Below are 12,796 nucleotides of genomic sequence, written 5' to 3'. Positions count from 1 at the left end.
CTATTGATTTTACTACTAATAATAGAAATTCTACATAGAGAAAGTCTAAATGTTGACAATAAAGATTAAGGGATTGGAAAAGCTAAGGGAGATGGATTATTTAGTTGGAAGAAGAGAAGTGTAGGGATGACTGTTATATAGTTATTATGGTTATTGGTGGTTGATAGCCCTCTTGCACTGAGGGGCTTTGGATGAGAGAGTATAGATGGATTCTTAGAAACCCTATTATGAAAAAAATGCAATTAACTCATTGACGGAGGAACAGTATTATCTTTCTACATAAGAAAAAATATTGTTAATCATGAGGCGTGATTAGCTATTCAACTTCTAGCTCCACTATATAAAACATAAGAGTAAATTAATTGAAATTGCATCAGAACAGGTTGAATTAGACATAAGGAAGGACTGTTACACTCTAGAAATTTTAAAGTTCAAGTCCTGCATTAAGAAAAGCATAGAACTATAGTGAAAACTGTCATTGGCATCAAAGTGATGAAAAAGATGATCTCTAGAAGCCTTTTTAAACCCCACCCCCTTTTTTGATAGGATGTGTGATTAGACTACTTTATTTTATTAGATAAAATCTTCCCATTAATTACTTTCCTGATGCCAAGCACCAGTCAATATGCTTGCCCGTTGCCACTGAGTCGATTCTGACTCATAGCAACCCTATAGGACAGGGTAGCACTGCCCCATAGGGTTTCCAAGGGGCGGCTGGTGGATTCGAATTGCCGACCTTTTGGTTAGCAGCTGAGCTCTTAACCACCGAGTCACCAATATGCTAGGTCCTTTATAAGTGGAAAGAGAGATAATAATATACATTCAGTCAGATTTGCCAGTCAATTGTGTGAAAGTTATGCTAAAGGCAAATGGAAATAAATATTAAAGAAGACATCCAGTCACTGGAAATAGTTAAAAATAGTATTGGGGCATGTGGCAGTTTCAGCTTGTCATTAATTGTGGAAACAGCCTTTATTTTTGGAAAAGGTTTTGTAGGATCCTGCTACTTGGTTAGAGAGTGCGAAGAAACAAAGTTGGCAAGGGTCTGAGCCTGAAGCAATGAACAAAGCTAACAATAGATCAAAATGAGAATAGTAAGAGCCTTTGAAATAAGATTGATATTAAAACTAAAGTAAGTACAAAAGGAAATCAGTAGAGCGATATGAGAAGTGGTATAATATGGACGTGGTTTGAGGAGAAACAAGTATTTTGCATAGTGAATTTGATGAAGAAATGAAATTATTGACTAGAGCAGAAAATTACCCCCCCTTCCTTCTCTCTTGTTTTACCTGTGGTCATGTTATTTTTTTTTAAATAGGACGTCTTGTTCAAAGGGTAACTCATCAGTTAGTATTGCATTTGGCTGCAAGTAGCCAAAACCTTTTTCCAGTGGCTTGTTCAAATAGCCCCACTCAATAGACTTTTACTTACATGTCATTGGCTAAAAATGTATTGTATGTTTACCTCAACTGCAAGGGAGCCTGCTAATTTGAATCTTGTTTTGAGCTTGGCACATTGCTTCCCTGTGGTTCTGTTAATAAGAAGGAAGCAGGGTTCGGGGAGGTGAGAAATTGGGTTAGCAACTGGCAGTGTCTGCAATAAATAGCGTGTACTTTTCAAGTCAATCTAGATTTTGTACTTTTGATCAGAGACCTCCTCACAACTCTATTTCTTTCCTACCTTTAAAAAAGGATTGCATTTTCCATCTGTCTAAACTGTCATTTTTTCTTTTATTGCGGTTATAACAGATTAATTGAAAGATATTTAAGTAAGTTGAGGTCACTTCCCCAATAATTTCATATTTTGCTGCTAATCATCTTCAGTTTAAGAGCACTACTGGCTACAGTGGTAGAGGGTGTATACAAATTATTGACTTTAATGTATAAATGTGGAAAATTATTATCAGTGTCCATTTTGTAGTCTGAATATGAAATGAGGCAATGGCCTTATGTCTCTTCAGAACATAAACCAAGTAGTGTGCATACTTCCATTCTTTAGTCAATTTAAAATTTTTCTTCATATATATTGTTTGTTCCTATATGGTGTGTCAACAGGGGGAGTCTAGAGTTGACTTTTTTCCCTTCCTTGTGATTTTTTTCCATCCTTCCCACATTTTCAGAGCAAAAAATAAACACAATTTCAAATTATAAAGATTTAAACAGATATTAGAAGAAAATAAATCCCAGAGATTTCTTCAGTGATGGAAACGTGTTTATTATATTGTTTCTAGTCTAACGTAATGTGTATTAATGGCTCATATTATTAATGTAGTCTCAACAATTGCTATAAGATCATCCTTAAATATTTTCTGATACATGTGATAGATATATTTCAGTTATTTGGATATTATTATTGTTTCACCTAAAAGGAAAAATAGTTAATTGCTAAATTTGAGATTAAAAATATATTTTTCTTTTTTTTAAATAATAGCTACAGTGGAATGCTATAATCCAAGAACGAATGAATGGACCTATGTTGCCAAAATGAGTGAGCCGCACTATGGACATGCTGGAACTGTGTATGGAGGAGTAATGTATATTTCAGGTAAAAAGTTATCATGTGGATACAATTAATATGATACATAAGCTTTTAATTATATGGTCATCTTTCCATGTAGTTGTAATAGTAATAATCCAGAAAAGTAGATAATCCAAATTTAATTTATGTTCAGCTTAGAAGGCATTTTTGTATGTACATTTGCATATGAATGCCTTTGACATTCTACTAGTTCATAAGACTAGCAGCAAACCAATCCTGCTGTAAATGTATAATTTAGAAGTAATTGGAAGGTGTTCAGATTTTCCAAATTGTTTTCCCCTCTCCGTACTCTGTATTAATCACCATTCACATTCATTACAGCAACAATTAATCCATTTTGTTCAAAGTTTAGCTAAACTCTGAGGAATTATATTATTATATAACATAAGTTCTACTGTGCATACAAACATGCTTTTGATGTACATAATAATATTCATTCTCTCATTTTAGTGCAACTCATGATATAAATGTTTTCCATTTTCTTAGCATTTTAATGGAGGTTCTACTATGATATCATTGAGTAAACAATTCTGTTCTGATTACCTGTATTTTGGCTACATTGCAGATATATATTTCTATTTTAAAAATTCTGAAATGGCTACAATTTACTCACTGTGTCCCGGTAACAACTTTCATTCTCAAATCATCCTTGGGTAGAATTTATAAAGGAGTTTTATTTTAATATAATGATCACCTCTGGCATTAAAAATTTACCTTATTAGGCAGATTCTTACCTTTTGGCTCTGAATCAGTTTACCTTTCACAGCTTTCGCTCCTTTTAAAGGCCTGCCAGTGCCAAGCCAGCAGTTACATTACTAGAGAACAAAGGTGTTAAGATGATTTTTGGGGTCTGAACACTGCCTTATGAAATCTGTAATCAAGAAGGATCTGGGAAAAGCCTATAATGTGTGATTGGCAGGTTCTGGTGTCAAATTCATGAGCATATCCAAGACAGCTTATATTGAAAGAACCATCCAGGAGATCATATGCTCCACTAATCAATGATTTATTACATCTACCTACTTTATATTTGTAGCTGCTATACCATTTTAATGATAGCTCCATATCCTCTGGGGGAAAAAAATCACACCCAAATTGTTCTAGTAGTGCTTTGGCATAACTAATATATATTGCCAAAATGACTTTCCCTATCAAGAGTAGGATAGGAACCATAGCAAATTTTCAAACAATACAACATTGTTTTGCTTTCTGGGAATTTTGTAAAGTATAGAAATAATATTAAAAGGCCAAAGAAAACATAATGATTGCCATCTGGCCACAGGACAGTAGAACTTTAAATGATACAACTGAAAATTAGCTTAGTCTTTCCCTTGTCTGCAGAACAGTCTGATACTTTCATTATAGCGACAGAGTTATATGTGATCCAGGAATATACTTTGTAGGTAATATGGACTCGATAGATCAGCAATGCACTACAGCACATATAAAATTCCATATATACTTAGCATTCTACTTCTTGAGCTTTTCAAATGAACATTCTGGTGGCAGATGCCATTACCTGCCCTCACCCTCCCCACCAAAAACAAACAATTATGGATAATTTTTTAGCTTGTCCATTTGCACAGCATTTTTAACGTTTTCAAAGCATCTTTATGTATCTCATTTCATAATCACACTCCTAAAGAGATAACTAGAGTAGAAACTCTTATTTGTCAGGTAAGGAAATGGATACCTAGAAGTGGCCTACCCCAGGGCTCAGCATCCAGAGGCTGCCCACTCAAAAGCTAGGAGTAAATGGTTCATTTTAGTGGAGATTTACTGTAGGCCAAACTCTGAAAGTGGCCAAAATATATTTTCGTTCAGTAAATTCCATGGATCTCCATTTGAGAAAGTGGAAGTAATAATATAAGCTGGTTTTAATTCTTTAAAAGAAGAAATCATTTATTTATTTTTAATCCAGAGAAAGTACTTATAGAAGACAGATAATTACGAGAAAACTTTTTATTTTGGCTTAAAATAACACAAATTTATTATCTCACAATTTCTGTGGCTCCAGAATCTAAGTGCAGTTTAGCTGGGTGTCTCTGCCTCAAGTCTCTCACAACGCTGCAATCTAGGTGTTAGGCAGGGCTGCAGTCTCATCTGAAGACTTGACTGAAAGAGGATATGCTTCTAATCTCACTCCTGGGATTGTTGACAGAATTCATTTTCTCATGAATATTGAACTGAGCGCCTCAGTTTCTTGCTGGCTGTTGGCTGAAGACTTCCCTCAGTTCTTTGACACATGGACTCTCCACAGGGCAGCTCACAACATGGTTTCCCTCACAAGGTGCAGTTGAGAAGGCAAGAAAGGACACCACAGTTTTTGTAACCTAATCTCTCAAGTGTTAACTTATCACTTTTGCCAAACTTGCCATATCTATTGATAAGCTATAATATGTGGCTAAAAGTTATTTTTCTATGGCAGAGAGCCTTTTACTTAGTTTTGCGTTTTTTACTGTTGATTTCATGCCTATTCTTTTCATTCTTTAGGAGGAATTACTCATGACACTTTCCAAAAGGAGCTTATGTGCTTTGACCCTGATACTGACAAATGGATCCAAAAGGCACCAATGACCACCGTCCGAGGCCTACATTGCATGTGTACAGTGGGAGAAAGGCTCTATGTCATTGGTGGCAATCACTTCAGAGGAACAAGTGATTATGATGACGTCTTAAGCTGTGAATACTATTCCCCTATCCTTGACCAGTGGACCCCAATTGCTGCCATGTTAAGAGGGCAGAGTGATGTTGGGGTCGCTGTCTTTGAAAATAAGATCTATGTGGTTGGTGGGTATTCTTGGAATAATCGTTGTATGGTAGAGATTGTGCAGAAATATGATCCAGATAAAGATGAATGGCATAAGGTATTTGATCTCCCAGAGTCCCTTGGTGGCATCCGAGCTTGCACACTCACAGTTTTTCCACCTGAAGAAACCACACCTTCACCTTCTAGAGAGTCCCCTCTTTCTGCACCTTAAGATTATCCCCGAAACTAAGATGCTATAGTCCTATCTTTGCAATGTGTCACGGATTCTCTTCTTTTTTTCCCCCCTTTAGTAGTATATGTTAGGATTAGCCTCCAGTAATTGATACAGATATCGGGAAAAAAGATGATGTTATTTGTGCTGTTTGTTTGGCTTAGAATGTTTATAAAGTGGTAACACACACATTCTGGATTGTATCTCATAGAAGCTGATGTTTAACATATGAAAAAAAAACCCAAAGTGTTGTCTATAAAATGTTCATTCAGTACTTTTTTTGATGCTGTGTACTGAGTGTAAGATATTTGTCATCTTACGTTAGAAAGCCCAATAAGTCAAGTCGGAGGTGAATTATAGTAAATGTACAACTGTGCTCACTAGGCTTCAAAGTAAAAAGTTTTCCTTTCATCTTTGACTGTAAGATGTCAAAGGGAGGCAGCCTGCTCCAATAGGAAACAATACACGAAAGGTTGCCACCTCGCATGAGCTACCTCCCTCTTTTCATAAAGTATTTTTGACGTATCTGTCAACCCGCCTGACTGTGTGGGTGCATTGAGAACATATAAAGTTTCTTAAACACACAGGAGAAATAATAAATAAAATTCACCAATATTAATTAAAAAACCCAGCATGACCTCTCTACCTATAGGCAAGGGTTTGGGGCTTTTAAACTGTGTATAAATTCATACACACACACATACAGATATCAAATAATGAAATACACAATTTTTTAAATTGAATGACACTTCAAATAAATGTGAAGTTTTTAAAAAAAATTTCTTCCAAAAAGCAGCTTCCATTAAAATGGGAATTCAGTATGAACATATAATGGTACAACCATACTGAATTTAGGTGGATAAGGGCTAGAAATTTTGAGCAACTCAATTTGTCAAGTGACCAAATTTTACCTTCAAAAACTGTATTCTACTCCTTCTCCTTTGCTGTTGAGGTAACTTACATATTATATGTATTCTGTATACCCTCAGTTCATGAGGTTATTTAGCACAAAGTGCAGCAGCTTCACCTGGAGAGCTGCTTTTGCTCAGTGAGTTCAACTTCCATGTTTTATCTTTTTTTGGTAAATAAAAATCATTTAATGTCATTTTGGTCTAAGGCATTGCATTATTATCTGATTCGACTTCCTTTAATTAAATATCTCTCTATCTCTCTTTTTTCTTGTTATGGTAGTATTCAAGTGATCAAAACTTAGATCACTGACCAGCTTGGATGAATGGATATTTCTGACTTTCATTCAAGGAAGAAAAGTTTGACTAGGTCTAACCTCATTGATCAGAACTCACTGCTGGTTGTCTATGAGGGGCTAGTTTGTGGAAAATACTGACTGACTCTTCTTCATCCCCATGGAAGAATTGCCAGACATGTCTAAACTATAAGAGCAGTTTAGTTTCTGAGGTCAATTTTCCTGATCTTCTAGAAAATCCATTTTGCCTAATGAGAAGGGATTGGGTAAAATGGCCTCAGACTTGTTCTTGACCTAGGATCCTAAGGGAAAAATGTTTTTGGTAAAGGATTATATGAGAATCATGTTAGGGCCATATGCATTATATATCCTACTTTATCTTCAAATAACCAGATTAAACCTCGCCAAAAATTTTGGGGCTGTTCGAAAATGACTAGAGTGTTACCGTCTTTCTTCACAAGTGGGCAATTAGCAGTCCAGATGTCACTACCTCTGTCTTGAGTTAAACACCTGGTCCAGGTGTTTCTGTTCTCTGCTTATAGGCAGAGTGGATATAGTCATTTGCACATAGATAACACCTGCCTAAAAATGGGGGCGCGTACAGGATAGAGTAATGATTACACAACAGTCCACCGTGGTTGTTCTTGGTAGGGCAGCTCTCCTCCCAGAAGCAAAGGTTCTTACCATTTTGTGGCTTCTCCCACCTCTAGGTCCTTGGAGTCCTCTCCATTCCCTCAGCAGAAGAAGATGGAGGATTACAGGCTTGAGAGCTGTAGGGGTCAGGCTTGGAAGAGGTATCCATCCCTTCTACCCACATTCTATTGGCTAGAAGTTAGTCCGTAACTACAAATAAATACAAAGACAACTGAAAATATATAGCTGTGTTCCCAAAAACAAGAGGAAACAGGGTTGGTGATCAGCTAGCAGTTTGCCATGGGGCATAACACAAAACATACACAGTTCTGTTTGACAACTTACCTTTTCTGCATCTATGCCATATGTTATTTAGAATAGCAATTGATGTCACACATTGCTGCAGGTGCTATTATTAAACAATTCTAACAGCTGGGAAATTGTTACACAGTTTCTGTTGCAGTGAATTAGCTGTTTTCTTTATAAAAAATATCTGCCAGTCATTGGCTGGCTTTACAATCATTTCTTTCCCTTCTTGGGTTCTTGGTCTATTTTAAAAAGGAATTAGAGAATATCTTTTGCTTTGATTCAGTAATATCTCAAAAGGTTCATAATATTCCTTCATGGTCAAGGTTGCTTAGGTAGGAGGCATGAAAAAGAAATCTACTTTGCCTAATTCTGTGTGTTTAAAAAAATTATCTGATAATCAGTTTTTGCCCTAAAAAGTGAAATTATGACCTGAAACTCTTTCCTCTTTAAATTACCTTAGAGACTTTTTTAAATTTAAATATGTATAGTGTTTCTTTGGGAGTTTCTAAAATATTTTCCTCATATCAACCCATGATAGAGTACTCCACAGGGTAATTAAGTAGAGTTTTATTTAATTAGTTTGACCATTTGACCTCTTTTTTTTTCCAAGGGCCCTTGTATCCCCCACCCCCACCCCCAAGAACAGTAAGCTGACTTTCTTGTATGGAAAGTCAACTCTGCCTCTAGTTTCATTCTTGGCTCCTGTGCCTTTCTTTTTGTGTTTCGTTTTCAAGTCACTAAATCTCATGCTCAGTCCTTTGTACATCAGATAGCTCTTTTGATAGGCAGGAAGGAAAGTAAATGTGAGGCAAGCTCTCAAGGATTAAGGGGATTTTATCTCAAATTGATCAAATAATGCAGTATTTCTACTAATTATAAAAGTAAAAAATATTTTAAAAAATTGGAAAATACAAGAAGGTAGGAAGAGAAAAATGGCACCCATCATCTCCTCCCCCCCCATATCAAGAAACTGTTGCTAAACATATATGAGTATATTGTTTTTACACAATTATAATTTTAAAATTGGTATACTTTTGTGTATACTATATAAAGTATTTTTCTCAACTTTTGGAAGTAGATTGCCAGGCCTTTCTTTCCAGGTGCCTCTGGGACTTGAACTACCAACATTTCAGTTAGCAACCCGGAGCAAAGACCTCTCAGATGTTCCAGAGTCTCCAGGCATAGTATATTAGTGGCTCAGTGTCATCGAGCACCCAGGTTTCTTCTGTCTCCTCGCTGTTTGCAGTATAGCTTCAGTAGCATTCCTAGTTCATATCCGAGGGGAGAGAAAACCTCTCCTCCAACCATGCAATGTACGTCCTTCTCTTCCATCTGATAGAGCCAATTTAGGACATATGACTAGCCCTGGACCAGTTGCCAGGGGAATGCCATGTGAGGATTGGCTTAGACTAATTATCTGGCGTGAAATGATTGTTGGGGCATCAACTGTAATACCTTCCTCACTCAGAAATAACAAGAGGAAAACACATTCAGAGAACGAAATTTAGCTAATTGGATTGACTTGCTTCAGTTTGTCCATAATCAGCTTGCGCTTTTTCTAGGTTAGTGTTTTGCAAACTGTGGGCCACAGTTCGTTAGTGCATAGGCTCTCAAAGTGTAGTTCAGGCATCCAGGGATTCCTGAAACCCTTTCAAGGGGTTCACAGGATCAGAACCATTTTCATAATAATCTTAAGACTTCATTTGCCTTTTCACTGTCACGCTCTCACAAGCATACAGTATAATTTTCCAGAGGCTAAATGATACAGGATGTCATTGCTCAGCCAGCTCGTGGAATATGAGTTTGTATATTCTCGTGTTTTTGAAAATTCCCGTTTTTCATTTCTAATGCAGTAAATATCAATAGATGTAACCCACATAAACAAAACCTCTTTGGTGTCCTCAAAAATTCTTGAGAGTATAAATGAGTCCTGAGACCAAACGCTCAACTAGCCAGAAGGTTGGCAGTTCAAACCCACCCAGAGGTGCCTCAGAACAGGCCTGGTGATCTGCTTCTGAAGGGTCACTGCCTTGAAAACCCTATGGAGCAGTTCTACTCTGCACATGAGGTCACCATGAGTTGAAATTGACACCATGGCAACGAACAACAACGATAAAAATCAGTTTTAGTGGATCACGAACAATATTTTTTACAGAAATGGAACAAAAACTACCAGAGTGTACTATACATCATCATTTTAAGTATTATTTGGTGAATTTTTCTTTTAGTTTTATATTTATATTGCTCAGTTGCAATATAAAATATGTCTTAACCTGGGACATGATACAAAATGGTTGAAAGCCAGTGTTCACTGGTCCCTGACCAACTCCATGTAACAAGGCTATCTTTCCACCATTACCCAGGGGCACACTCAAGCCTTCTGGATTACCTGAAGTGCTGACAATAAAGAGCAAGGCCCAGAAACAGACATCACCTAAGGTCCAATTTCTCAGTTCTCCTGTCTTATATGAAAGCCTACCTCTTCCCTGTGTGATTAAAACCCAAGGACCACAACCATGCATAGGTTCCTTTCTGGCCTTGCGGGAATTTGTATGATAAGCACGTTAGAAGCAAACACATAACCCCAATAGTACCATAAATTGTACAGTCATGGTACTGGGCTTTTTGATTCCTTACACAAATCTCTTAGTTACAGCATTTCCCCAAAAGAAAAGAAGTTCTAATGGACATTAATAAATATGGAATGAGAAAAAGGGCCTGGTTGCAAACTCTAGAAACCAAACTCCAACCAGCTTAGGCTAAGAAGAAAAAAAAAAATTGACTGGTAATGGGGCATCTCACACAACCGTTGGAAGACCAGCACTGCAGCTGGGATTCAAGGAAAACTGGAGGAACTCAAACACTGACTACTCTCTATGACTCTGCTTTTCTCTGAGGGTAAAATTTATTGCCTCCTTCTGTAGACCAGCTTCCTCGGCATGGCAGTGACTATGACTGAGAACTCCTCAAACTCACAACTTCCAGCTTTCCCCATCAGAGTGAAAATGCCCTTCACTCCCCATCAGCTGTTAACAGCTCCTTGTTGTTGTTAGCTGCCAAAACAGTGCGGGGAATCAAACCTGTCTCCCACATGGGAGGTGAGAATTCCACCACTGAACCACCCATGCTCCCCCTAATACTTCCAGTAATTGGGCTGGTTTAGATCAGATGTTTACCTTTGGTTCAATAAGGAAGGGCCCTGCCAAAGGAACTCTGAGCACTGATACAAGTGCCAGGGACTCAATCCCTGTGAAGTGATGTTTTCCAGGGAATGGAGAAATTATTTTGAGCAAGGCAGTCCCTCAAATTGATGTCTCCAACAGTAGGGAGGTCACACTACACAGTAACCCCACTTATGTACAAAGAAAAATGTGTGTGTTTGCCAATCAAGGGGCCAGATATTTCTTAAGAACCGGCAAAATCTTTCCGGAGAATGGATCCCTACTCAAGGGTCAGGAAGGACCTTCCCATCAGCAACCTTTCACCTCCTTAAGGGAGTCCTGCATGTGCACCCAGGCCTGCTGATATTCAGAAGGACGGCACAAAGGCCAAGAGCTTGGGAAGCTGTCGGGGAGGGAGAATTCACACTGTTGCAACTTCTTGCACATTTGGCTTCACTTTACAGCATCCAGCCCCGGTTGAGAAGCAAATGTAAAATGACAAAATCTGGCAGAATCTGAGCTAGGATCTCAAAGTGTTTGTTTTAGCCTCTATTTAAAAAGGAAGCCCCCAAGCTGTTAATTAAGCACAACAAATGTAGGTGGTGAAGTTGCCGCAGCTCCATCTGGAATAGCGGAGAATGTGGCAGTGGGGCAACCAAACACATTTGGGATGCCCTAGCCTAGAATATTTATCTTCCTGCTCTATGGCAGGAAAGCAGCAGCAGAGGTATGGTGCCAAAAAGGAAGCTGTGGCCACCATCAGAGAGAAAACCCTCAGCCCTAGAGCTGTGTCCATGGACGAATTAGAGTGACTGGTGATCAGAGCACTCAGGAGAAGTGTCTTGGTGGCTGCAGGAGCCGATAAAGGCTGGGACATCTGTGACCTTCTCATATTTGGTGCCTCCTGTATGTCCTTGCACTAGAAGTTTTCCCACATTAAATCCAATCAGTCATTGAAACCCTCATGTAAGTGAGATGATCAGATTCTATCCTGCTACAGGAATTGAGAGAGTTGCAAGGAAGGTGTGCATGCCTTTGGAAGACTTCCGGATGCATGTCCATAGGTCATAAATCTCCTCCTTTTTGGGGTTCGGAATAAAATGTTTGGGATAACTAGGTCCTGAAGCATTATTCCTATGTTTTCTTCTAAGAGTTTTATAGCTTGCTCTTATTATATTGAGGTCTTTGATCCATTTTTAGTTAATTTTAGTATATGGTATGAGATAGGAGTCTAACGTCATTCTTTTTCCTGTGGAAATTCAGATGTCCCAGCACCACTTGCTGAAGAGACTATTCTTTCCCCATTCAATTGTCTTGGCACCTTTGTTGAAAATCAATTGACCATTGATGTACAGGTTTATTTCTGGACTTTCAATTCTATTCCATTGGTCTATATGTCTATCCTTATACCAGTTACCACACTGTTTTAATTACTGTAGATTTATAGTATGTTTTGAAATCAGGAAGTATGAGTCCTTCTATTTTGTTCTTCTTTTTCAAGATTGTTTTGGCAATTCAGGACCCTTTGCGATTCCATATGAATTTGAGGATTGGCTTTTCCACTTCTGCAAAGAAGGCTATAGAAGTTTTGATAGGGATTGTGCTGAATCTATAGATTGCTGCAGATAGTATTAACATATTGACAATATTAAGTCTTCCAATTCACGAACACGGAATGTCCTTCCATTTATTTAAGTCTACTTTCTTTCAGTAATGTTTATGGTTTTTGGTGTACAAGTCTTTCACCTCCTGGTTAAATTTATTCCCTAGGTACTTTATTCTTTTAGATGTTATTGTAAATGGAATTGTTTTCTTAATTTCCTCTTTGAATTGTTCATTGCTGGTATATAGAAACACAACTGATTTTTGCATCTTGATCTTGTACCCTGCAACTCTGCTCAATTTATTTATTAGCTCTAGTAGCTTTCTTGTGGATTCTTTGGCATTTTCTATATTTAGAATTATGTCAT

General features: G+C 37.7%; 1 protein-coding gene across 1 annotated transcript in view; it reads left to right on the top strand.

Moving 5' to 3' along the window:
- KLHL13 (kelch like family member 13) overlaps window positions 1–6,624 on the top strand; it is a 42,617-nt gene extending 35,993 nt beyond the window's left edge. Inside the window, exons 5-6 of the mRNA XM_023734479.1 lie at window positions 2,431–2,544; window positions 5,032–6,624. Of these exons, the coding sequence (XP_023590247.1) occupies window positions 2,431–2,544; window positions 5,032–5,519 (602 nt within the window). The 3' untranslated portion in view covers window positions 5,520–6,624. The remainder of the gene's footprint in view (window positions 1–2,430; window positions 2,545–5,031) is intronic.
- Window positions 6,625–12,796: the final 6,172 nt, after the last annotated feature.

Source organism: Trichechus manatus, unplaced genomic scaffold, assembly GCF_000243295.1.
Source record: "Trichechus manatus latirostris isolate Lorelei unplaced genomic scaffold, TriManLat1.0 scaffold00068, whole genome shotgun sequence".
NCBI lineage: Eukaryota > Metazoa > Chordata > Mammalia > Sirenia > Trichechidae > Trichechus > Trichechus manatus.
Note: the sequence above shows the minus strand (reverse complement) of the source record. Positions and strands in the feature narration are given on the sequence as shown.